Genomic DNA, 26682 nt, shown 5'->3' on the forward strand with positions numbered 1-26682 from the left:
AAAAGTAGCGGTATTTAAAAATCAATGTACAGATACAGTGCTTCGTCATGTTGTATTTGAACGCCATCCCTGGAGATATAAAGCCATAAAATCGATTTCACATGACCATTACTGTGCATGGACCCTCATCAGTAAAACCACTTGCGGGAAGTAGGCCTATCATTTGGAAAAGGGCAGTGGTCAAACAAGACGCTCTGTGAATGTGTATTGGAGTTACCATAGCAACCCACCCACTGCAGCACTTGTGCATTTGTTGTGTGTCATTAGTGATATTGTAAGAGAAGTACTCACATATATATCACCTCTGTTCATATCCACAATGAAAGACAGCCTTGGTGAAGCCCGATAGGTCACTTGTTAGGCTTTTAAAGCGGAACACTGCACACATAAAACATGAAATGCTGCAAAGGTTGCATGCAACAGATTGAACATGGTGACGGGTAACGGGGCAATTCAATGCATAGGACAGGTTATCTCCGCTATGAGAGCTTACGCTACACTTACTTTATAACACCATGCATCACTGTCACGCTGTGTATACAACATATATGTTACAACGCCTGTGTCTAGTAGGAGAGGGATCTAGCTAAGTCAAGAAACAATACAAGCAGTTGATGTTTGTTGAGTCTTGAACCAGTCATGATGTGCTATATATGTCACTATATTGACACTTACTATGGTATCCATTATGTCATTGGATGGTCATATCACCTCCTACTTCGATACGTGACAAAAAAACAAAAAAAAAATGTCAATTTCAGACAATCACATTGTCTTCAGTATGTGACAAAAAAATTTAAATACAAAATAATAAAAAAAACTTGTTGACACCTGGCAGCTGTTAGCATCCCTTCGCTATGTCCAATGATTGAATATCACCGTGGAAATATGGCGATAGAGAGGCTGCATAGCAGAGGGAACATGGGAAAAAACAGTATAAAGGTCTTGAAAAGCGGCATCAACCATGTTTACTGTCTGTGGTCATGGAGGGAAGTGAGATGGAAGCGCTAACTGCGCTAACCCGGCTACTACGGTGAGTGCGCCACTATTGCACTGAAGATTGAATATATTTAATATATTTATAATAATAATATATTTATTTATGTTTAAAAAGAGAGAAAATATACTGGCTATTTTTCTCGAATATTGTTTTTAATTTTAATAAAACTTTGCCTAAATTCAGTTTATTCAGAGCTTTTGGAACAACAGGTTCTATAAAATATCAAAGACTGATCCCCAAAAAATCATTATTATTCTGGAGTGAGTCACAATACAGGGGGAACTATGGCGCTCTCTGAGTGGTTCAAATTTTTTTTTATCATACTATATATTAATACATTTAATACAGTGATATGTATAGCACATCAATAGTCTTGAACCAGTCATGATGTGCTATATATATCACTATATTGACACTTACTATGGTACCCATTATGTCATTGGATGGTCATATCACCTCCTACTTTGGTACGTGATAAAAAAAAAAACTTGTTGACACTCGGGAGTAGCTGCTAGCAGCTGTTAGCATCCCTTCGCTACGTCCAATGATTGGATATCCCCGTAGAAATATGGCGATAGAGAGGCTGCATAGCGAAGGGAACATTGAAAAAGACAGTATAAAGGTCTTGAAAGACGGCATCAACCATGTTTACTGTCTGTGGTCATGGGGAACGCTAACTGCGTTAACCCTACTTCGATATGTGACAAAAAAATTAATAATTATTTTTTAACTATATTAGGAAAGCAGGAAGTGAACAAATGTAACAGTTACTGATTGTAAAAGTACCAGATGGAGGGGTAGGATTTAATAAGCTTTGCTTCTTCCTACTCCTTTTGGACATGTGGAACTGTGAACTGATTATGTGATGCATTCAATTGTAATCTGATGCATGTTCAAATGAAATTAAACCATTACCATAATATAGCGTATGTTGTAACAGAGGTCCCTGTGGTATTTTCCTACTCCCCGAGTAAGTAAAAAGTGCAGTTCAAGAAGAGATAAACAGAAAAGGAAGCGGCAGAAAGACACTCGTGTTGTTAAAAGATGGCTGTGTTGTTATCAGACAAATTCCAACATGCTTCTTGGTGTTTTAAAAGTGAGGCGGCGAGACAGAAATAGATGGACAAAAACAAAGCAGGCGGTTTGTTCTACTTGGAAAAATAATAGCCTGATGTTTTCTTTCTGTTGTGGAGATACTGTATATGCTTTTCATTGGAAAAGTGATGATACAGTGGTGCTGCTTTTCCTCTACTCTGAAAGTACATCAGCTCAAATTCCCTGTGGTAGTGCAATGTTATTATTATTATTATGTTGTATAAACTTTATACTTTCACCATTTCCCTTGCTTCTTGTTGCTATTGGTAACAAAAGTCACGCGGCGTGAAATTAAAACCCCAAATGCGCCGGAAAAATAAATGTGTCCCGATGAAGCTGGAGTGGATCCATGCTTCATTTCTGAAGGGTCAAATATGAATCAATAATAATCCTGATATGCATGAGACAATATAAAACAATACAACAAAGTTTCAGTTCAGTTCATGAGTTTCCAAATTTGTCCCAATACTTTTGTTAGTGATGCTGTGTAACATTCTTTGAACTGATGATGGATGAAAAGGGCTGCACGGTGGACTAGTGGTTAGCGTGCAGGCCTCACAGCTAGGAGACAGGGTTCAATTCCACCCTCGGCCTCCCTCATTCCAAAAACATGCTAGGTTAATTGGCGACTCCAAATTGTCCATAGGTATGAATGTGAGTGTGAATGGTTGTTTGTCTATATGTGCCCTGTGATTGGCTGGCTGGCGACCAGTTTAGGGTGTACCCCGCCTCTAGCCCGAAGACAGCTGGGATAGGCTCCAGCATACCCGCGACCCTCGTGAGGAAAAAGCGGTAGAAAATGAATGAATGATTGTACTGAGCTTGGTTGCACGGCGGTCGTGTGGTTAGCACACAGACCTCACAGGTAGGAGAGCAGCGTTCAATTCCACCCTTGGCCATCTCTGTGTGGAGTTTGCATGTTCTCCCTGTGCATGCGTGGGTTTTCTGTGGGTACTCCGGTTTCCTCCCACATTCCAAAAACATGCAAGGTTAATTGGCGACTCCAAATTGTCCATAGGTATGAATGTGAGTGTGAATGGTTGTTTGTCTATATGTGCCCTGTGATTGGCTGGCTGGCCACCAGTCCAGGTCTCTCCCGCGACCCTCGTGAGGAAAAGCGGTAGAAAATGAATGAATGGATGAAGAGATGGAAGGAAGGTTTGATGGATGGAAAAAAAGGGGGAAGGATCGATGGTTGTATGAAAGGAAATAAGGAAGGACGAGGCAACAAAGCATTGATGATGGAAGGAAGGAAGGAAGGATGGGAAAAAAGGAGGATGAGGGAAGGAGGGAAACAGAAACAGAAGGATGAGAAGGGAAGGAAATAAGAATGGAGGATGCGTAAGGGAAGTTTACAAGAATGAAAGGGAAGAACGATATGAGAGGAAGAAAGGATGGACAAACAGAAGGAAGGATGATAGAAAGAAGGGAGCAAGGGAAGAGTTGGATGAACAGGAATGATAAAGGATACAAAAGACATAAACAAAAAGCAGTAGGAGAACAAAGAGGCCCAACAGATGGTCAGTTAGGTGAAAAGAAAAAAGTCAACAAGGACAAACACACACAAGTCCTGAAGGGGAACGAGGGAAGAAAAGAGAGGGATGATTGACATGGAAGAAAAGAAGAACGAGTGTGTACGGTCCATTAATAATGTATGATAGCCTTCTTTTTAGTGGTCGCGATGGCTGCTTTCCCCCCTTGACGTTTAATTTGTCTGAAAATCAGCCAGCGTGACGTCTGATTAGCGTCTGCTTGACACTCAGCTGACATCACAAGCTGTTCACCCGGACATCATCCCACCATCCACCCGCTCATGCATCCATCAAATAAGCTATCGAAACACGGTTTACCTTCGATTCCTTTTTCACTCTCTGAACTGTTGATTTCAATGATTTCAGTATATATTTATTCCCTCTATGCGGAACTATGAGAAAAAGAAGCGTGAAGGAGACTTAAGTGTAAAATTGAATTGATTTTCTTGCGACTGCTGTAGAGGAAGCAGATATTGGCGGACGCGTAAATGCTGCCATCTAGCGGTGGTTTGCGGTACTACTACTTACTACTAATTGAATGTACAGTACTGTTTGTTATTTGACTAATTCTGCGTGGATGGATGGAAGGATGAATTGATGAACTTAAATTTGGCTGGGGGGCGGCATGGCGGTCTAGTGGTTTGCGCGTAGACCTCACAGCTAGGAGGACCGGGGTTCGATTCCACCCTCGGCTATCTCTGTGTGGAGTTTGCATGTTCTCCCCGTGCATGCGTGGGTTTTCTCCGGGTACTCCGGTTTCCTCCCACATTCCAAAAACATGCTAGGTTAATTGACGACTCCAAATTGTCCATAGGTATGAATGTGAGTGTGAATGGTTGTTTGTCTATATGTGCCCTGTGATTGGCTGGCGACCAGTCCGGGGTGTACCACGCCTCTCGCCCGAAGACAGCTGGGATAGGCTCCAGCACTCCAGAAAATGAATGAATGAATGAATAAAATAAAGTATTTAAAAAAAAATAGATGGATAGATTGATAGAAAAGAATGTAAGAAGGAGACCAGGAAGTACGGAAGTGATGAAGGATGTAAGGAAATATAGAAGACTGAGGCAAGAAGGAAGAAACAATGGAGGGAGAGATTGAAGTAGGAAGGATGGACTGGAGGATGAAAAGTAGAAAGGATGAAATAGTGAAAGAAAGATGAATGGGTGAATAGTGAAAGGAAGGAAACAGATTGGGGGAGAAGGAAAAAAGGAAAGAATTAAAGGAAATATGAAGGATGAGGAAACGAAAGATGAATGATGGATGGAAGGTGACAACCAAATTCTAATCATAATAATAGAATTGAAAATCTGAGTTAAATGGTGATAATGATTAAAGTCCAATCAGAATAATAAATGTGTCTACGCGGTGACCGACACTTTGTGGAAGCTTCTGGAAACCATGTTGGGGCTGTTGCTATGCGAGAAGGTGGCGCTGAGCATTTTTGTGCCCGGTGTGGACGCCATGATGACAACCTTCTTCTCTATCTTCTCGTCTGGCTGCAGGAGACTCATCCTGGGAAGAGATCACATCACAACATATCATAGCCATCCTGAGATATGGGGGCAAACGGGTGATCGGATCACCCCCGAAATGTAATCAGTTCTTCCATATACCACAAAAACATAACCACCGCGCAGCAAAATAAGCCAAATTAACCAGTTAAACTGCTACATTTTAAAGTGGCCTTTTATTGCGGCCAACCTGAGGCACACCTGTGCAATTATCATGCTGTGTAATCAGCATCCCGATTTGCCACACCCGTTTTTCCCTCTGTGGTTAAAACGTTACCCGACAGCATTCTCATACCACATTCCTCAGATACTTCCAACCATGAAGTACTACTGGTATGTAAAATACCTCAACAGACATACCTGGCTTCTTGTTTTCCCGCCAACAATCCGTATCCCTCCACCGTCAGTACGGCGCCCCTCAGGGTTTTGCTTAATGTATTGATGAAGGACACGACGGCTGTATGCTCCTTTTTCACCTGGATGCTGTCTCCGCCTTCGACCTGTAGAGTGATGCAATTACCACACAAAAAATACATGTTTAAAAAAAAAAAAATTTTTTTTTTGATTCATTATTGGCTGCAGGTCGTACAAAAGAATGCAGGTAGTTTAAAACACGTTGAGCTGGATGGCTCTGTCATGCATGGAACACAATCGTTACTATTGTTTTCATTGTTAATAAGCAGGGTTATATGGAAGCCGCCACTGGAATAAAAAGTTATCCCATATAATTATGAGATAAGAAAGTCATAATTATGAGATAAAAAGTCAAAGTTATGAGATATAAACAGTGCATGTATACGGTTGCCGTTTTCTACACTTGACAAAAATGGTGATAAAATTAAAAAATTAAAAAAATTAAAAAATAAAAAAATAAAAAAATAAAAAAATAAAAAAATAAAAAAATAAAAAAAATAAAAAAATAAAAAAATAAAAAAAATAAAAAAATAAAAAAATAAAAAAATAAAAAAATTAAAAAATTAAAAAATTAAAAAATTAAAAAATTAAAAAATTAAAAAATTAAAAAATTAAAAAAATAATTGGGCGAGAGGCAGGGTACACCCTGGACTGGTGGCCAGCCAATCACAGGGCACATATAGACAAACAACCATTCACACTCACATTCATACCTATGGACAATTTGGAGTCGCTAATTTACCTAGCATGTTTTTGGAATGTGGGAGGAAACCGGAGTACCCGGAGAAAACCCACGCATGCACAGGGAGAACATGCAAACTCCATACAGAGATGGCCGAGGGTGGAATTGAACCCTGGTCTCCTAGCGATGAGGTCTGCGCGCTAACCACTAGACCGCCGTGCCGCCCCATAAAATTAAATTAAAAAACTTAAACTTATATTAGGAAAGCAGGAAGTGAACAAATGTAACAGTTACTGATTGTAAAAGTACCAGATGGAGGGGTAGGATTTAATAAGCTTTGCTTCTTCCTACTCCTTTTGGACATGTGGAACTGTGAACTGATTATGTGATGCATTCAATTGTAATCTGATGCATGTTCAAATGAAATAAAACCATTACCATTACCAATAGTAAGCTAGGTGTGTTCCACAGGAAAGTAGCTCGGGGCCCCTTTCATTTCAGTATTGTCATTGTTTAGGCTTTGTAATTAATTAATATGTTGAAAGAAATTTTCTCAAAAATACTTAAAAATACTGTGTAAAGTATATAATTTAAATGAAGAATTTTGTAGCAAGAAAAAATAGCATTTTTAAGCTAGACATGTAACTTTTTTACGACTGTCTTTCCATGAAATTGCAGGTTAAATTCTATGTGTTCACCTGTATGTGAATTTTAGGCGAGCTGACGTTGAAGTCCTGCGTAGCCAGCACCCTCGCTTTGGTTTTCGTATCCTTGATGACCACTGACACCTTTACAATGTCATCCTCCGATAGGAAGGACTCGTACTCAGATGGCGGGATGGAATGCTGGCGCTTGGAAACTGCACATAGGAAAATAAAAAGACAAAACAATTAAAAAAAAAATGACACAAGCTTTCTTTCATGATTTCAATGTGGCGTCTCGCCTTCAAACGGCAGAAGGGACACTTCTTTGTGGCTTTTCCAGAAGCTGCTCTGCGGGCTGCTGTTGAATTCCTTCACCTGAGCATTCAGGTGCTCCATCAGGACGCGTTTGCGGTCTGATTTGTTTGTTATCGTCACAGTCAGGTTGATGCTTTTGCCCGCGGTTGGCTCTTTGTCGATAGAGAGGGACACGTCCATACTGGGCCCGTCTGGACAAAATCATATAGACAGAAAGCATTCTTACATTACCCGTACAGTTACAGGTTTATTTTCACGATGGCTACAGTTTGACTCTGGAACAGATTACATTATTTCCAATGAGTGCCTTACCTGCTTCAGCTGCACGAGGTGTGGGCCCAGCTGTGACGCAACATTCTGTACAGAAGAATGAGACTCATTTACACAATGAAACCACACACAGTAAGATCATCAAGCAATAGTATTGTTTGATTGACTTTAACTTCGGCTGCACGGTGGACGAGTGGTTAGCACACAGGCCTCACAGCTCCGGTTTCCTCCCACATTCCAAAAACATGCTAGGTTAATTGGCGACTCCAAATTGTCCATAGGTATGAATGTGAGTGTGAATGGTTGTTTGTCTAAAAGTGCCCTGTGATTGGCTGGCCACCAGTCCAGGGTGTACCCCGCCTCTCGCCCAAAGACAGCTGGGATAGGCTCCAGCATGTCCATGACCCCTGAGGATAAGCGGTAAAAAATGAATGAATAAATTATATTTCTGTTGAGCACGATATCAAAAACAAGCATATCGATATAGACTGGATTAGATGTGGAGGTCACATGTTTCAAGATGGCGCGGCGACGAGTGCTAGCTAGTTATAGTATAGTATAGCTAGTTACTTATTGTTTCGTGCCACATCGACGGCTTAAGCAAAATGTGCAGCTATGGATGTTCATTTGTAGCTTGCCACTACAAAAAAGACGACGGAAAAGACGGTATAAAGGTCTAGATTACTAGAATGGAGTTATAAAAACAATTACATTTTTTAAATTGTCTACATACCTGATTTATAATATTATTTACAATTTCTAATATACATTTTTATTATTGAGGGAGTAAGGAAGTGCTGCTAAGGTCAAAGTTCTGTAACAAGGCAAAAATCCATTTGTAACAAACCCGCCATCAAGTCACACTTCAAGTTAATGAACAACTTATCAGGGCTTCCCAACCAGATCAATAACATTTTTGTATCAGTACGACATATGACATAGGTCTTCATACCAGACCTTCAATATCACATCACTGTGATGTGCCCTGTGATTGGCTGGCCACCAGTCCAGGGTGTACCCCGCCTCTCACCCGAACACAGCTGGGATAGGCTCCAGCACCCCCCCTGCGCGACCCTCGTGAGGATAAGCGGCACAAAATGAATGAATGATTTTAAATTCATCATACAGCAACAGACCAAACTGTATAGCCAGCATTGATAGCGCTGACAAGTTCATTGTAATCAAAGAGCAAGCGCGGCAACTGTTTGTTTTGTGTTGTTTATGTTGTGGCTGCTATTGAATGAGTGAAAGAGCAAGCTGTATTAACATAAAAAAAAGTCAGCGCCTCACCAGCCATGAACTTGTCACTGACATACGGTAACAGTATAAGCAACATTCACGAACTTACCAGGTCCGGAATTGCCCCATACAGGAAGAGAGGATGTGTCACAACCGGGTGCTGTATACATAATATATAAGAACATATTTTTATTACAATTATAAATATAAAATAAATAACACATGCATTATATTTTAATATATATACATAATTAATATTACAGAAAATAAGAATAAGTAAAATATTAAATGTTAGTGTTTCCTAAGAAACACCAACTGTATACATAATATATAACAACATATTTTTATTACAATTATAAATATAAAATAAATAACACATGCATTATATTTAAATATATATACATCATTAATATTACAGAAAATAAGAATAAGTAAAATATTAAATTATAGTGTTTCCTAAGAAACACTAACTGTATACATAATATACATTATGTATTTTTTGCTGCTGTATATATAATATACAACAACTTATTTTATTACAATTATAAATGTAAAATAAATAACACATGCATTATATTTAAATATATATATATATACACAATTAATATTACAGAAAATAAGAATAAGTAAAATATTAAATGTTAGTGTTTCCTACGAAATGCTAACTGCATACATAATATACAATATGTATATTATGCTGCTGTATACATAATATACAACAACATATTTTTATTACAATTATAAATGTAAAATAAATAATACATGCATTATAATATATATACATAATTAATATTACAGAAAATAAGAATAAGTAAAATATTAAATGTTAGTGTTTCCTAAGAAGAGGTACAGGAGTTTAAGTAGAAGAGTTATGTAGTTAAGATGCTTACATGCTGTCATCATTAAGCATCTTTCCTCTCCTGTAAACAAACACATCAACATCAGTAAATATAGAAATAATAACAACCAAAAGTAGAAATAATAACATATTTTGTATTCCTACTTTTCTTTTTCTTGTAACTCCCGGTCAAATCCTCCGCCGTGTCTGATCCAATGTGCTTGGTATATATCAAGCGTCCCACCCACTCGCTGTCCACCGTCTTGCCAACCACATGACCCGACCGCACGATCATGCGCACGATGTCGGCGTCAACAGAGGCGTAAATGAAGGCAGCGTCATAAGCCGTGCTGAGGCAGCGCCCCCTTATGGCTGCCACTGGGCAAGGACCACAGCGGTACATCCCTGTAGGGGGGAAATATATTTTACAAATTATTTTATTTGGTTATTTAAAACAAACAAAATGTCCTCACACCTGCGCTTTTCTCCTGCGGGGTCGGGTCCACAACCTGCCAGCCGTCGAAGCCGGGGCCGAGGTCTGGTCTCTGCATCCAGCACTCCACCCACACGTGAAAGTTCCTGGAGGATACACATGGAATTAACACTAGCCACGTATACATGGACACAAATATTCCAATTCCATTCGGGTTATTTGCTCAAACGAAAAGAATGTAACCTTTGTATACACCTCATTCCGAAAGAAAAGTGACAATCCGAATGAATATATAATGGGATTCACAGGGGTGGAATATTCCTTTCCCCAATCCGATTGAGGTATCTTGTACCCGCTCAATCGGAAAGTTGTCAGACTGCATTCTTCTTCGTGGTGTTTTTCTTCTTCTGTTGTTTATTGGCGGTTGGCAAGCAGCTTTCTTGTGCATTACCGCCATCTGTGGAACAGAATCTAAACCCTTCTATACGCCATTCAGATGTCCAGTTTTATTAAAAAAGAAAATATACATATATCTATGTAAAACATGTGCCGAGCTTAATTATAAAATATTAGCAAGATTGAACTTTATCTTTTCCTGTTCCCGGGTGCGTTCTTTCAGCGAATGCTGAGATATGACATAACGCGCAGCTCGAGACGTTCTTCGATTTTTAAAAAAATGGAGGCGAGCAATCGGTACTGCACTGCTGCGGAAAGTTTGTTTTTGATCCAAACTAAATTTCAAGACTGGACGAACGGAAAACTGGCAATACGGAGTTATTCCAACAAGTGAAAGAAAAACTGGAGGAAGTCGGTATCACGTGATGTTGATGTTTACGTTTTACTGCGTATGCCCCATTGACTATTCTGGTTGATTATAGCGGCGCATGTAGACATGTGATTGGAATATTCCTTTCCATGTATACCATTGCTTTCGGAAAGGTAATTCGGAAAAATTCCATTCGGAAAGAGAAAAACTCCTCATGTAAACATGGCTACTGAAGCACTGGGAAATATATAAGGGTGCTCCACAAGGTATCGACTTGTGTCCCCTTGGATTTCATTTGGTGAACAGAAAGAGAAAAACTCCTCATGTAAACGTGGCTAATGAAGCACTGGGAAATATATAAGGGTGCTCCACAAGGTATCGACTCGTGCCCCCTTGGATTTCATTCAGTGAACAGGTTTTCAGAAGATTAAAAAAAATGTACTCTCTTGCTGCATAAGACTAATCTGTTAATAAGGGACTATACAACTTTGTTCTGGGCAGCACGGCGGTTGAGTGGTTAGCATCTCAGACCTCACAGCTAGGAGACCAGGGTTCAATTCCACCTTCCGCCCTCTCTGTGTGCATGTTCTCCCCGTGCATGCGTGGGTTTTCTCCGGGTACTCCGGTTTCCTCCCACATTCCAAAAACATGCTAGGTTAATTGGCGACTCCAAATTGTCCATAGGTATGAATGTGAGTGTGAATGGTTGTTTGTCTATATGTGCCCTGTGATTGGCTGCATGGCGACCAGTCCAGGGTGTAACCCGCCTCTCGCCCAAAGGCAGCTGGGATAGGCTCCAGCACCCCCGCGTGAGGAAAAAGCGGTAGAAAATGAATGAATTAATAATTTTGTTCCACAAGGGTCCTAACCATGCACGCATCTATTTTCAGTAGGTGTGTCAAAAGATAACCTGGTGAGATGTCGTGTTTGGGGAAAAGCTGTCAGACTGTGAACTTCAGCATTGCTACTATAAATGGTAATAAACTGAATATGGAAGTGGCAGCGTGCAAGGCATTATTGTTATTATTATTATTATTACATTTTTATATTAATTTAGTCATCAGTGAATCATTTAGGCTACACCAATCCACATCATCCACATAGAAATGTCGCCTGCCATGATAAGCAAGTTCTTCCTTGTTGATTTACAGTCAATGATGACACAAGTGACGGGTACATATTCATTTCCCGTGGATGTAAGCGATACTCACCAAACACTGTCTTTCGACATACCCAGCCTCTCCCCGGTGCTTGAGTAGAACTCTTCGGCTATCAGGTTTCCATCTCCATCGTGGGCTGCGTTAAAAACCGTCACCACCCTGCAGGGAATTCCCAGCACTCGCATAACTGCACAAAATAAAAGCATCAAATATCAAGTAGCTTCTCAACAGGAAGTAAGAAGAACATTTTAATTAAGTACCTGTACACAACACCGAGGCAAAGACCCAGCATTGTCCATAGCGCACAGGGTTGCATTTGGACGCCAACCAGCGGTGAAGGATGTCCGCACTGCCGCTCCATTCTGTTGGCTTTACGCCATCTTTGTAGCTGCCCTCCCACTTCCCTTCCAGCACACCCATGTCATCACTGGAGTTCACCTGTGCACAAGAATGCATGCAAAACCATTTTTTTTTTTGTTAGCAAAGAAATAGCCAATTCAAGAAACAATACAAGCAGTTGATGTTTGCTAAATACAAGGATGAAGAGTCTTGAACCAGTCATGATGTGCTATATATATCACTATATTGACACTTACTATGGTAACCATTATGTCATTGGATGGTCATATCACCTCCTACTTCGGTACGTGACAAAAAATAAAAAATAAAATAAAATAAAAATAATAAAAATTAATAAAATATATTCTTTTATTATATTAGGAAAGCAGGAACAAAATACAAAAATAAAATAAAAAAAATAAATAAAAAAAGAAATAAAGTTAAATTAATTTATTCATTTTCTACTGCTTTTTCGTCACGAGAGTCATGGGGGGTGCTGGAGCTTATCCCAGCTGTCTTTGGGCGAGAGGCGGGGGTACACCCTGGACTGGTGGCCAGCCAATCACAGGGCACATTCGACAAACAACCATTCACACTCACATTCATAACTATGCACAATTTGGAGTCGCCAATTAACCTAGCATGTTTTTGGAATGTGGGAGGAAACCGGAGTACCCAGAGAAAACCCACGCATGCACAGGGAGAACATGCAAACTCCATACAGAGATAGCCGAGGGTGGAATTGAACCCTGGTCTCCTAACTGTGAGGTCTGCGTGCTAAACACTAGACCGCCGTGCCGCCCCATAAAATTAAATTAAAAAAACTTAAACTATATTAGGAAAGCAGGAAGTGAACAAATGTAACAGTTACTGATTGTAAAAGCACCAGATGGAGGGGTAGGATTTAATAAGCTTTGCTTCTTCCTACTCCTTTTGGACATGTGGAACTGTGAACCGATTATGTGATGCATTCAATTGCAATCTGATGCATGTTCAAATGAAATAAAACCATTAACATTACCAAATAAACTACAGTTTCGAAAGCTAATAATGGCGACAGTTTGACACCCGAAGAAATGATTTCTACTTTTCTTTCAAAACCCCAAACAAGCGGCTCAAAAATGATCATAAAGTAAAACTTTTGTTGTAAAACCTGGTCTCTCGGCATTCACACAAGCACTCCCTTGGCAACTCTTTCTAAGGAGAACAGACGTGTTGTGTTGTGTTTTGCATACTTTTGCAACACATCATTCCTCACCATTGCGCACATGACCCTGCTCAGGTAAACCGGGTCTGCTCGTAGAACGTAGTCTTTGTGCTTGTTGCTGAGGTGCTGAGGGCTGGACTGGAGCAGCTGCAGACATGCCTCGAGGACCCCAGGCTCATACTGTGCAGACATAGATTATTTTTTACTTAGAAACAACCAAAAAATAATTAATATTTAATACGTATAGTACATACCTGACCAAACGACCAAGGTCGCTGGATAACGTTCACGTGTGTACCCATGAAAAGGACGCCATAATCGCTCTTGATATACTCGTCTAGCTGCACATTCAGCGGCATGTACACTGGATCCGCTGGAAGTCAAAAAGTACATCATGTCTCCATTTTAACGCAGTTACCAGACTCATAATGGACTCACTTTTCAGCCAAGGGTTGCACAAGAGCACAAAAGTCCCCACCAGGAAGCTACAGGACTCCTGTGTGCCATCAATGTGGACCAGGAGCTGGTACTGCGCCACCGCGGCACTGACCGGGGCGCAGACATGAATGGTAATGGCACGGCGACGCAGGTCACCAGGGTACACCCGGGCTGACCACCTGTCCGGATCAAACCATTTGTCGGAGAAGCTGACCAACATCTTTGCTGACATGTCACCTGTCATTATGAGAAATAAATAGTAATGGTTTTATTTCATTTGAACATGCATCAGATTACAATTGAATGCATCACATAATCAGTTCACAGTTCCACATGTCCAAAAGGAGTAGGAAGAAGCAAAGCTTATTAAATCCTACCCCTCCATCTGGTACTTTTATAATCACTAACTGTTACATTTGTTCACTTCCTGCTTTCCTAATATAGTTTAAGTTTTTATTTTTTGTATTTTAAAATTGTTTTATTTTTTATTTTTTGTCACGTATCGCCAAGTGAAGAAGTTTGTATCTCATAATTTCGACTTTTTATCTCATAATTATCACTTTCTTATCTCATTATTTAGACTTTTTGTCTAACTTTTGTTATTTGTTCACTTCCTGCTTTCCTAATATAATTTAAGTTTTTAATTTAATTTTATTTCATTTTTTTTTAATTTTATTTTTGTCACGTACCAAAGTACAAGGTGATATGACCATCCAATGACATAATGGATACCATAGTAAGTGTCAATATAGTGATATATATAGCACATCATGACTGGTTCAAGACAATTGATGTGCTATACATATCACTGTATTAAATTTATTAATATATATGATAAAAAATGTTGAACCACCCAGAATAATAATATTTTTGGGGGGATCAGTCTTTGATATTTTATAGAACCTGTTATTCCAAGAGCTCTGAATAAACTGAATTTAGACAAAACTCAAAGCCAAATATGTGTGCAAAATGTTATTAAAATTAAACAATATTAGAGAAAAATAGCCAGTATATTCTCTAATTTTTATAAATAAATAAATATATTAAAAAATTAAATATACTGTTCAATCTTCAGTGCAATAGTGGCGCACTCACCGTAGTCTCTGTAGCCGGGTTAGCGCAGTTAGCGCTTATATCTCACGTTCCCCATGAGCACAGACGGTAAACATGGTTGATGCCGGCTTTAAATACCTTTATACTGTCTTTTTCCACGTTCCCTCCGCTATACAGCTTCTCTACCTCCATATTTCGCGGGGATATCCAAATATTGGACGTAGCGAAGGGATGCTAACAGCTGCTAGCAGCTACTCCCGAGTGTCAACAATGGCGCAAACGGCAAGTTACAAACGTAATAAGATGAACAACCATAGCTGCACATTTGCATAAGTGGTCGGTATGGCACAAAATAATAAGAAAGTAATGAATAAAGCACTATTAAACACTAAAAACAGTGCAGAAGACACAGAGTTGTCTAGCTTAAACTAGCTTGTACTGGGCGGCGCCATCTTGAAAAATGAGACCTAATTGAAATCATATTGCATTGTTTTCTTTGCATTAATATCGATCTTTAACACTATGTGTACGAGTAGTACATATTGTTTAAATATTTTTTTGTAGTATTTGGTTTAAAAGGTTGGAAAACCAAGAATTTTGTTATGGTTTCTCAATGAAAGGTTATATACTGTGCTAAACTGCATACAAATTCTGCCTAGCAACATGCGACTGTACAAACATGAGACTGAAAAATGAGAATAAAAAACGTTTTGAAGACCACCTAGTGAAACCTGCAGGACCAGACGTTCGGTGCTGGGGTTCCACAGCCGTCCATGAAACATCAGCGTCACTTTGAAGGGTCTTCCTCGCCGGACCACCAGGTGCTTGTTGCTCAGGCCTTGGGTTTCATGGCTTTCATGGTTCTCCTGGATCTCAAAGTTGACCAATTTAAGCCGACTAGAGCCTTTGAAAGAAAAATAATTCTAATTAAATATAGTAAAATATTGATAATGAATTAGATAGCGCATACTTAAGCACTTTTATTGCAAATATTGATCCAAAATCAGATGAGAAGTTAGCCTCAAGCATTGACTGTAATATTGTGGGATCCACTGTACTACAATGTGTACACACTGGCTTAAATCACAACGTGATGTGGAACGTGCAAAATGTTTTCTATACACTTTGATATAGTGTCGTTAACGTCATTATGCCTTATTATTAAAAAGCATAAAATAAAATCAAATTATGAATGACTTTTCATTGAAAACGTACCGTTCCTGTTGCTCCTAGTTGTGTGCCTGGCCGCCTCCATGCTGTGACTGATTTCCACCGCAGGAAACTCATGAAAAAGGAGTGTCAGAATGTCAACTCCGCCCAACCTGTTGATAAGAATCTTGCTCTCCCTTTTTTCTGAGTGAACAATCAATCAAAAAACAAAACAAAACAGAAAATATGACTTTTAGTCTTCTCTTCAATTGATACAGTCATTACCAGTGACAGGGTTGGGTGTCAACAATGGATACATACTGTACATGTATACTGTATGTAGAGTACATGCATTTCTGGAGAAACTACTGAAGGAATGAACACATTCTTGCTGTGTACACAAATACTTTTTTCTTCTTCCTCCAATGCAGAGAGTACCGGGCATTGTCAATTGGAGGCAAGCAAATTGTAACTAATAACATAATCTAAAACATAATCACATAATCACAAACATAATCTAAAAAAAATGTACATTTTTTTCCCTCTGAATGAATAATTTTCAAAAATAAAAATGTCTAAATCAACTAAAATACATTTAAATACATGAAAATACAAAATACATTTACAATACTTATATTCAAAAGACGTTGACATAGTGTTCGAGACTAGTCACTAGGTGGCAGTAATGTTACTATAATATTCCTATATTACTATAAGATCCCAGGAACGTAATCTTGAAAAAAAATCTCCCAACCTGAAGGTTGTGGGTTCGATCCTCCGTCCTTCTGTGATCATGTCGAAGTATCCTACTGAGTTGGAAAAAAGGCTATAAAAGTGAAAGACATGGCAACATCCGACATCACTTCCTGTCTGTCACTAATTGGTGTCCCCGAGGTAACATATTTCTTATTGGGTATTGGGTAATACTAGTGTAAGATGACAATAGGGTTGTCAGTTCATGTCTAGGGGGCCTAATAACGTTGAAAAAAGGTATGACTGTATTTATAAATGATTCCTATTTCACGGAAATTCACTTATCACGGTTGGGCCTGGATCCAAATTTGTCACGGCATCAAACAGATCGGATCAAAACTATTTTGGGCAGGTAAAAACTGACATCACGGTCTTAATCCAAGTCTTTGTCCCCAGCAGGCCGGACTACTGTAACGGCTTCTTACCGGCTTCTCTAAACAAGCTGCAGTACATTCAAAATGCTGCTGCTCGAGTCCTGACTAGAACCAGGAAATAGGATATATGGAAATATGGTAGTGGGTTAAGACTAAACACGGCAAGGCTGTGCCAAAATCAAAATATCAAAGATCCAAAACGAAGATGAATACACTTCTATTCAAGCTACACAAAAAAAGACACAATAAAAATTGTTCACTTTTTATTTTTGTCAGTTAGAAATGGATACAAAATTGGGGAGAAAAAATGTCTAGAACTCACAAGTACAACTTTTATTTTAACCAACTAATGACAAAAATAAAAAAAATGGACATGCATTTCAAAAAGCGACAATGATTTTCGTTTGAATGAATGTATTCCCTTCAAAAGCGCTTTGAATTAGGGTTGATGCCAAATCATCATACAACTAAAAACGTACACGTCTGTATTAAATGTATAGCAAGTACAGTAAGCCCATTTAATAGCAGACCTGCCAACCCTCAAGGCATTTACGAGTACTCCCTGACAAAAAAAAATTCCAAAAATAAAAATTTATCATTGTGGGCCGAGTTCATATCAATATTACATCCTGTTTTTTGGATCTATTTTTTAATCAAAACAAGAAAACTGAAAGCAGTCAAATGTTGACAGGTCTGCTACGCTAGCATTACCAAGTGCTGTAGTTGGTCAACCGCACCTCCTTCTCCACTCCCTCTCATTAAAAAGGGTCATAAAATGGTCAGAATTGAACATTGAAATATGATTTTTGGAATATGTTGAGAACACAAGCTCTATTATGAACACACCAAATTTAAAAGCAAACCGAATATAACTGTGCACCATGTTCTTGGCACAACAATGGTGTCTGTACACCCGGTTTGAACTTACGTATGAGTACACTTCGTTATAAAGCAAGAGTTACACTTATGACGAGATTTAAAAAAAAAAATGTATTTTAAATATTCTTAAGGAGGCACCCTTAACATAAATCTACAATGCTGATGCAAATAAAAATATATATCAAATAATAAAGTGACAGAGTCAAAATGTACAAAGATGAAGCACAAAATTAAATACGCTAACATTGAAGGGATGGTTGGGATTTTTGTCATCAGCAGTGTACTACAGCAACGGTGTCTTACTCATCCCCGATTGGACCCGTGAGTCCAGTTCTGGTCCGTGATAAGGAACATAGTTGCTGTGGTCATTAAAAAAAAAAACAATAAAGTTTGGCTTCTCAAAACAATATGCGTTCAGAAGAGTAATAACGGCTGCACAGCGGTCGAGTGGTTAGCGCGCAATTCCACTCTCTGCGTGGAGTTTGCATGTTCTCCCCGGAATGTGTGGGTTTTTTCCGGGTACTCCGGTTTCCTCCCACATTCCAAAAAAAACATGCTAGGTTAATTAGCGACTCCAAATTGTCCCTAGGTATAGGTGAGTGTGAATGGTTGTTTGTCTATATGTGCCCTGTGATTGGCTGGCTGGCCACCAGTCCAGGGTGTACCCTGCCCGACGGGCCTCGTGAGGAAAAGCGGTAGAAAATGAATGAATGAAGAGTAATACACAAAACCTCCAGTCGCCTGGTCCATTCTTGTGTATATGACTTCTATGAGGGAGCGCTGCGGCCATCTTGTTTATGAACGTGTTCCACCACATAAAAAAAAGAGTGGGGTAAGTCACTGTTGCTTAAGTACACTGCTGATGAGGACTTCATGTCAAAAAAATACAAACCATCCCTTGAAGCAACACTTCTTGTCAACAGGGAATCATTTTTTTTGAGCTGGCGCTACTGAATTAAAAACAGTATGACAAGCCATTTTCCTGCCAGTAAGACTGGTACCATTTCTCTACAATTCCATCAAAACGATAATAAATACAAACTTAAACACAGCAAACATATTTAGAACACATAAACAAACAAACAAAAAAAAAAAGGCCAACATAACTTCTACGTCGGTAGCTATTAGAAAGAATGCAATAATTTGCAGAAAACATTACATTTTTGCGTGGATTTTGAATGCAATTTAAACGCAGAAGTTTACAAACTGATGTTTGGGGGCCAAAATGGGTCGCAAGTCAGGAGAAAAATGCTGTGAGCTAGTTTGTTGATCATCAAATAGGCACACAATTTGTAGCTTAGCCACAGTTATGTATTTGTTATGGCAATACATGATGTATTCTTGAGGGAAATCTGCATTAAAAAGGCATAAACAACAAGTGCAGGAATAGGAACATTCTGGAAAACCTTCCCTCATCCAATCCTTATCAAAACGACACAATAGCATTCAGCACTTCCAGGGTTCTTTGTGGAACTATCCTCCCAATCCGATAAGAACTCAGATTTTTTTTTTTTAAAAGGCAAATGATCGCTAAACCAGATGCTAAAAACTGGCACCCCTGAGATTGTGAAAACACAACATACCGACACTCCCCCCTGATTTGTATTATTATTTTTAACCTGCTAACATCCCATAACTCGAACTGAACATACCTGGAACCTTTTTTTTTTTTAAACGTTGCTCCTCCGGCGGCGCCTCGCTGGCTTCTTCTTACCAAAGATCCAGTCTTTTTGGGGGATTTCAGTGATTTAGACGCGGTTTGGTCGGCAAAACGCCTCTAAAAAGACGCTAGCTACAGCCAAACTCACCGACATGCACAAGCTACTTCAGGCACGTTAACACGTGATAGAAAATATTATAAATAATTTAAATATAGCTACACCACAGCTAAAATGTTGCCAGAGCGAGAGAGAGAAGTGCTGCATTATTTTAGGCGGATTTTCAATTAGAACACCCTGAAAATTACAATACAGGTATCCCGCACCTTGCTTATGTATTAAACAGTGGACCCTCGGAGGTTTGACAATTAACATAAAATTTACAAATTTAAATTTAGCATGTTTATACTATTAGAAACTCATGCACAGTAGAAGCGACCACCAATTTGGAGTGATTGTGTTGTTATGATAGGCTAAGCATTCAATGATGGCTAAGATTAGGAGCTAAACTTTGTCAAATCACTATCATTATATCATCATATAACTAATGGTTATCACAGAGAAATGTATTTTTTTTAATAAACCTTTTAAGTGTTAACTTGCTGTGTGATGAGTTTAGTGTTCTTTGTGAGATTACGCCATTAGTCAGATTGTTATAGTGAGTAATGACATCCTGGATCTTGCCAATATTTTTCACAGCAAACCTGGGCTGCACGGAGGCCTCGTAGCTAGGAGACCCAAGTTCAATTCCACTCTCTGCGTGGAGTTTGCATGATCTCCCCGAGAATGTGTGGTTCTCCGGGTACTCCGGTTTCCTCCCACATTCCAAAAACATGCTAACATGCTAATGCTAATTGGCGACTCCAAATTGTCCGTAGGTATGAATGTGAGTGTGAATGGTTGTTTGTCTATATGCGCCCTGTGATTGGCTGGCCACCAGTTCAGGTTGGACCCCGCCTCTCGCCCGAAGACAGCTGGGATAGGCTCCAGCATGTGTGAGGACAGTCACATAATAGTTGCAGTCCTTTGGAATGGGAAGAAGGACGGGTCTGGTTTTGCACGTACAATGGACTATACTATATTTTAAAGAGAAATTCAATGGCTTTGATGATGTCCAAACGTCCAAGGGTCCACAGTACAAGTATATAGCCTTCCGACTCACCCACAAAAAGGAAGCTCTTCCATTAACCAGTCAGCGTCCAATTCCAATTTAGATCTCCTTACTCGTCTCTGTCTTAGTTTCCCCCCCAAACTTGTGACAGGTCTCCGAAGTCGCAGTCGAAAAGTTCGCTGATGCCCGTGTCGTCCTCCAGGCCAAAGTGGTAGTCGTGGCTGTTAGGCGGAGACAAGTTAATGAAGCTGTCCAATGGGAGGTTTAGGCCCTCACCACTGAGGAAGTCCGTGGAGGAGAGAGGGGAGAAGTCGAAGTTGGCCATGTCCCCTAGGCCTGAGAACGGATCGCCCCCCATCAGGGTTTCTGCCACAGAGAAGAATAGCATAAATACAGACACACATACAAAAAAACTCATATGTCAAAGAAAATCATCACTTTGGCGATGGAGGCAAGGACAAACTTTATTCATTCATTCATTTTCTACCGTTTTTCCTCACATGGGTCGCGGGGGTGCTGGAGCCTATCCCAGCCGTCTTCGGGCGAGAGGCGGGGTACACCCTGGACTGGTGGCCAGCCAATCACAGGGCACATATAGACAAACAACCATTCACACTCACATTCATACCTATGGACAATATGGAGTCGCCAATTAACCTAGCATGTTTTTGGAATGTGGGAGGAAACCGGAGTACCCGGAGAAAACATGCAAACTCCACACAGAGAGTGGAATTGAACCCTGGTCTCCTAGCTGTGAGGTCTGCGTGCAAACCACTCGACCGCTGTGCCGCCCTGACAAACTTTATATTTATATAAATATTATATATTTATATAATTGATTTATTTATATAATTTATTATATATTATTATTTTTATAAATAAATAATTTTATAAATATATAATTATTTATATATATAAAATTATATAATTTATATTTATTTAATTTATAAATGAAAAATATTTTTGTAGTTAGACTATTATCGTATCCGTTTACAACCTTATCAATACAGTTTTTAACATTAGAGCCCTCCAGACATTATATAACACCCCTATAGTCTCTTCTATGCTCGTATTACATAATATAGTATATAATCGATCACAGAAAAGCGGTAGCAGTACCTATAGAGGAAAAATGACGTTTTAAAATACAGTCATCCCTCGCTACATCACGGTTCATAACACTGCGACATTGCTGACATACACTGAGAAAGCGTGTGTGTGTGTGTTAAAGTTGTGCGTCTTATTCGGGTGGCCTGTCGGCGATCTTCCTGTACCTGTGTCGGCAGCTAACGTCAGCGTCTGGGCGTCCGTCTGAGAGGCTGCGGTCATCGTGGACGACGTGGACACGGGCGAGGACAAAGCCACCTCCAAGGCCGCTGCGGTGCTTCCGTCTTTGCCAGGTGACGACGTGCGGCTGGGTTGTGTATGCTTCTGGTGGGTGTCGCTTTTTGCTGGACTACTTCCTGTCACGGGGCTGCAGACCCCGGAGCTGTCGTCCGGGCAGAGGAAGACGTCAATGGGACCACACATGCTCTTTAGTGACACCTGGTAGCCCTGAACAAAGAACGTGGAATTTGGTTGATGCCAAAATATAGTGCGTAGATATGTCTTTTAAATACTGTGTGATACTAATTGTGTACCTCGCTGGGGTCCGACACTTGCATCTGGGTCTCTGGTGGAGCTCTGATTACCATGACTAGCTGGTCTGGGGAATCAAATGATTTCCTTAAGTCCTGGCAGCGCACGTAGCCCAGCGTGATGGACTCAACAGTTAAGGACCACAATAGTTCCCTGACACTGACTAATTGCTGAACAGTCATGGATCCGTTGGCGTAACACTGATTACATGTTACATGTTCTCCCCGTGCATGCGTGGGTTTTCTCCGGGTACTCCGGTTTCCTCCCACATTCCAAAAACATGCTAGTTTTAATTTAATTGATGACTCCAAATTGTCCATAGGTATGAATGTGAGTGTGAATGGTTGTTTGTCTATATGTGCCCTGTGATTGGCTCGCCACCAGTCCAGGGTGTACCCCGCCTCTTGCCGAAGACAGCTGGGATAGGCTCCAGCACCCCCGCAAAAATGAATGAATTATTGCGAGTGTTATTGAGAGCTGGACGCAACCATATTAGTGTCCACTTTGCTGCAACGGTCCAATTTCTTACTGCCCTCAGTCTCCTCTTGGATAACTAAGCGTGCCGAGCTGAAACCATACTTGCAACGACAAAAGTAATCACTCGTGCTAATTTATCCTGGACACTGTAGGCTGCATTATCTATTTGTCCATACCATTCAGTTTTCTTGCAGCCCTCAGTCTCCTCTTGGATATATATTTTTTAATCCATAAGGAGCCTGGAGGACATAGCGAAACTGCATGGTGTTTATTTTTTGTCATGTATAGCAAGGCTGCCCAGGTACTGTATGAGTGGTAAGGAGATGTTGGATCCGAGGGGAGACTGAGGGCAAAACCAAGCTGGAGTTTGTGGAGTATAATGCTGCAGTGTCCCCCCAACCTGCAATACAAAAACCAAAATTCCAACATGAAATCGCCGGCTGCTCCAAAGGATATCTCTTGTTCTGTGGTTCCTCGGAGAGCAGTCGTAACTGGAGGTTGCATTTGGAGATGAGCTTGTCCAGCTGCGCTTCCGCCGCTGTGAGGTCACACACCTCCATCTGCAGCTTTTGAAGGCGTGCCACGGATTCCCCGTCGATTCGGTTGCCACTGCAAAGAAGGACAAACCACGACCATGTGAATTTTAGCCATGTCTGCATCAGATGATACACGGCGACTGATTAGCCCCCCCCCCCGTGCTCACAGCCACTGGATGTGGTTCTTGGACTTTTTGGAAATCAGCTGGATGCCCTCTAGAACGTTGGTGATGTCGTAGATGCGCCGCTTCTGCACATCCAGCACCTGCGAGGCCCAATTCAGGTCCACCACGCCATCAGCCGACTGGGATAAGAGGTCCAGGAAGCGCTTGGTGGTCAAGTTCAAGGAGGTGTCATACCGAGACTTCTCCGTCGTAGTTCTAAAAACTGAAAAGAAGCGGATACAGGTCACTCTTTAAGACCCCCATCCCACCTATGAAACACCCAAATACATGTGTGTGTGTGTGTGTGTGCACGCATTTTTATTGTCTGTCTATTCTCCTGACTTTCATGAAAATAAAGAAATAAGTCACACACTTATAACACATGAGTCTGGTCAGGCCTTCAAAGTAAAAGCACACCAGCAAAGAAAATGTCCGCTATTTTCTGGAAAATGTTGCTTATTTACGGATCCAAATGTCGACAAGTATAGCGGTCTGCGTGTATACCTCTGGGAGGGGCAGGTGTGGATGGCGGCGCGTGCCCTGAAGATGGTCGACTCGTGCTAACATACTGATGGTCGCTATCCAGGTCTAACTTCCTCTTGACCTGAAGGAAAACAACAGTGTCCAGATTACTAGAGTGAGGAAAACATATTAAAACAGCAGAAAATAGTTGGAAAATGCAGAAAGATATGTGCGCAGTGAAGCCAAGAAAACATGAGATGTGCATGTTAATTTGGGGGTGATAGAGTATATGAAAGACTTGACACTGTTAACAGATCGAGCAATCTCACCTCAGGGGCTTTCATATGATATAAAATAAAATATTCCTCTAAATTCGCACAAAAGTTCCATTAAAACCATACAGTTAAAGAAATGGAACTGCTCACACATTAAAAAGGAACCTAACTGAACACCAAGCACTTTAACGACTGAGGCAAGGAAGCACTCTCAATAAGAATGAAACAAAAAAATATGCCTCCAAAAAATTGCACACAACCATGGCCATACCGTAAAAATTCAGAACTATAACCCTGCCCCTCTAACATTACAGAAACACAACTGAACCCCAAGCAGGGTGATGGAGGCAAGGAAAAAACTCCCTCTGAGGCAGAAAACTTATATTAATATCACCCAAAAGGTCAAACGATACACTTAAAGAGCTACAACTCCTCACACATTAAAAAATCCTAATAAACCCCAAGCACTTTAACAACTGAGGCAAGGAAGCACTCAATAAGAATGAAACATCGAAAAATATGCCTCCAAAATTGCACATAACTATGGCCATACAGTAAAAATACAGAACTATAACCCCGCCCCTCTAACATTATAGAAACGCAACTGAAACCCAAGCACTTGGGTGATGGAGGCAAGGAAAAAACTCCCTCTGAGGAAAAAAACTAATATTAATATCACCCAAAAGGTAAAACGATACACTTAAAGAGCTACAACTCCTCACACATTAAAAAATCCTAACAAACCCCAAGCACTTTAATGACAGAGGTAAGGAAAAACCAACTTAGGAAGACTTAACTAAACTTATGTAGACTGTACAGTTAAAGAACTACAACTCTATGCGCATTAAGAATGTATAGCGACTATCAAGAGCTTTCTGCCCCTTTGAGAGTGTTAGAGGAAGTGAAAAGTGGAAAAAAAAGCAAACAACCACAATTACTCCCCCCCTGTCCTCACCGGTGGTCTTCCCAGAGTAGGTCGCCTCTTGTCCTGGAAGGCCACGTCAGCGGGGCCCTGCGGGGTCGCAAAGAGCAGGACTTCCCCTGTGCTGGAGGGGGCGGTGTCTGGGTGGTGTCCGGACCCATCACAGGGGCTGGTGATGATGACTATCTGGTGGTCCTGACCCAGGCCGATGCTTCCGGAGTTGAGCAAAGTCTCAAAGTCGGCCAAGAGATCCTCTGACGTGTGGCCTGTTATCAGAGTCTCTGACATGGCAATGGGGTTCACTGTGGGAGTCTGTTATGTCACAAGATGTATATTGATCCACTTAAAGGGTCTTCTTATCACTGAACTGGAGGCCACAGTGGAAACACCATGTGATGTCCTCATGGGCATATGTCTCTGTGATATGAGGGTGGGGGGGTCCTGCACAACTCCAGCAAGACAGGATGGTATTCCAAACGGGACTACAATACTGCTATATGTACAACAACTCGACAGCTTAATATGTGTTTAAACACACATAAAATATAGCGTAGCAAACAGGGCCAGGGTGGTTAGCTTGCTAGCATGCTAACCTTTTGTTTTGACCTGTGCTTGTCAGTATGGAACCAGGCCCCATCAGCAAAAGCATGCTAACTTAGCTAGCTGAGCGGACGAACGACACAAAAGTGCACAAACACGCCGATAAGCTCACCATTTTCCCCCCCCAGCGAGCAGGATTCAAACCCCACGCAAGGCAGTGACTTTAACGAAATGACCAGTTAAACTTTACGGCACTTTTTCAGGAGTAGGTGCGACGTTAATAAAACATAACATCCGCTGTCACTCAAAGGCATCTTTATGTTTAAGTAAGAGTACGTGAAAGTGTTCAATAGTAGCGTCCAATGTGAGAATATACAGTAAAATATGTTAGCTTATGCTAGCGGAGTTATTAGCCACCAACCCCCTCAGTTTGTTGGGGCAATACAGGAAGAAGCTGTACCAACATATATGTAACAATAAAGCACCTAAAAATTTGCATCCGTCAAATTAGCAAACCATACATGGACTTGTAGCTCGTATATGTTTCCCAGAAAACGTCCCCGCATGTCTCAGTCATCCGCGGTTATTGTTGTTGTTATTGTCCCAGCTGATCTCCATCCAAACAAGGGCTGGTGGGGGGAACAGCTTTTCGCGCGAAATCTTTTTTGCCGCGAAACCGACACGTGATTCAGACAGCGCGTCGCTATTGGCGGAAGAAACCGAGCACGAGTGGTGCGCTCACCGATTGGTGGAGGGAGTTGTCAGTCATTACATCGATTGCAGATTAGTCGATCGGAGGAGGATT

At 40.6% G+C, this 26682-nt stretch overlaps 2 protein-coding genes across 2 annotated transcripts; both read right to left on the reverse strand.

Moving 5' to 3' along the window:
- Positions 1-16407, reverse strand: LOC131136825 (protein-glutamine gamma-glutamyltransferase 5-like). The gene is made up of 17 exons (XM_058084089.1): positions 16374-16407; positions 16155-16292; positions 15661-15843; positions 13887-14123; positions 13703-13821; positions 13500-13628; positions 12163-12340; positions 11954-12089; positions 10019-10122; positions 9709-9948; positions 9596-9625; positions 8815-8865; positions 7509-7553; positions 7181-7387; positions 6936-7096; positions 5502-5641; positions 1-5142 (listed from the first exon to the last, which is right to left on the reverse strand). Exons 1-17 carry the CDS (start codon positions 16405-16407, stop codon positions 4989-4991), a joined length of 2286 nt encoding a protein of 761 aa, XP_057940072.1. The 3' UTR covers positions 1-4988.
- Positions 16408-17510: 1103 nt separating this feature from the next.
- Positions 17511-26498, reverse strand: e2f1 (E2F transcription factor 1). The gene is made up of 7 exons (XM_058084372.1): positions 25371-26498; positions 24183-24282; positions 23682-23901; positions 23435-23587; positions 22504-22618; positions 22138-22417; positions 17511-21229 (listed from the first exon to the last, which is right to left on the reverse strand). The coding sequence occupies exons 1-7, from the start codon at positions 25623-25625 to the stop codon at positions 20988-20990; spliced, it is 1365 nt and encodes a 454-aa protein (XP_057940355.1). The 5' UTR covers positions 25626-26498; the 3' UTR covers positions 17511-20987.
- Positions 26499-26682: the final 184 nt, after the last annotated feature.

This window comes from Doryrhamphus excisus, chromosome 10 (genome assembly GCF_030265055.1).
Source record: "Doryrhamphus excisus isolate RoL2022-K1 chromosome 10, RoL_Dexc_1.0, whole genome shotgun sequence".
NCBI lineage: Eukaryota > Metazoa > Chordata > Actinopteri > Syngnathiformes > Syngnathidae > Doryrhamphus > Doryrhamphus excisus.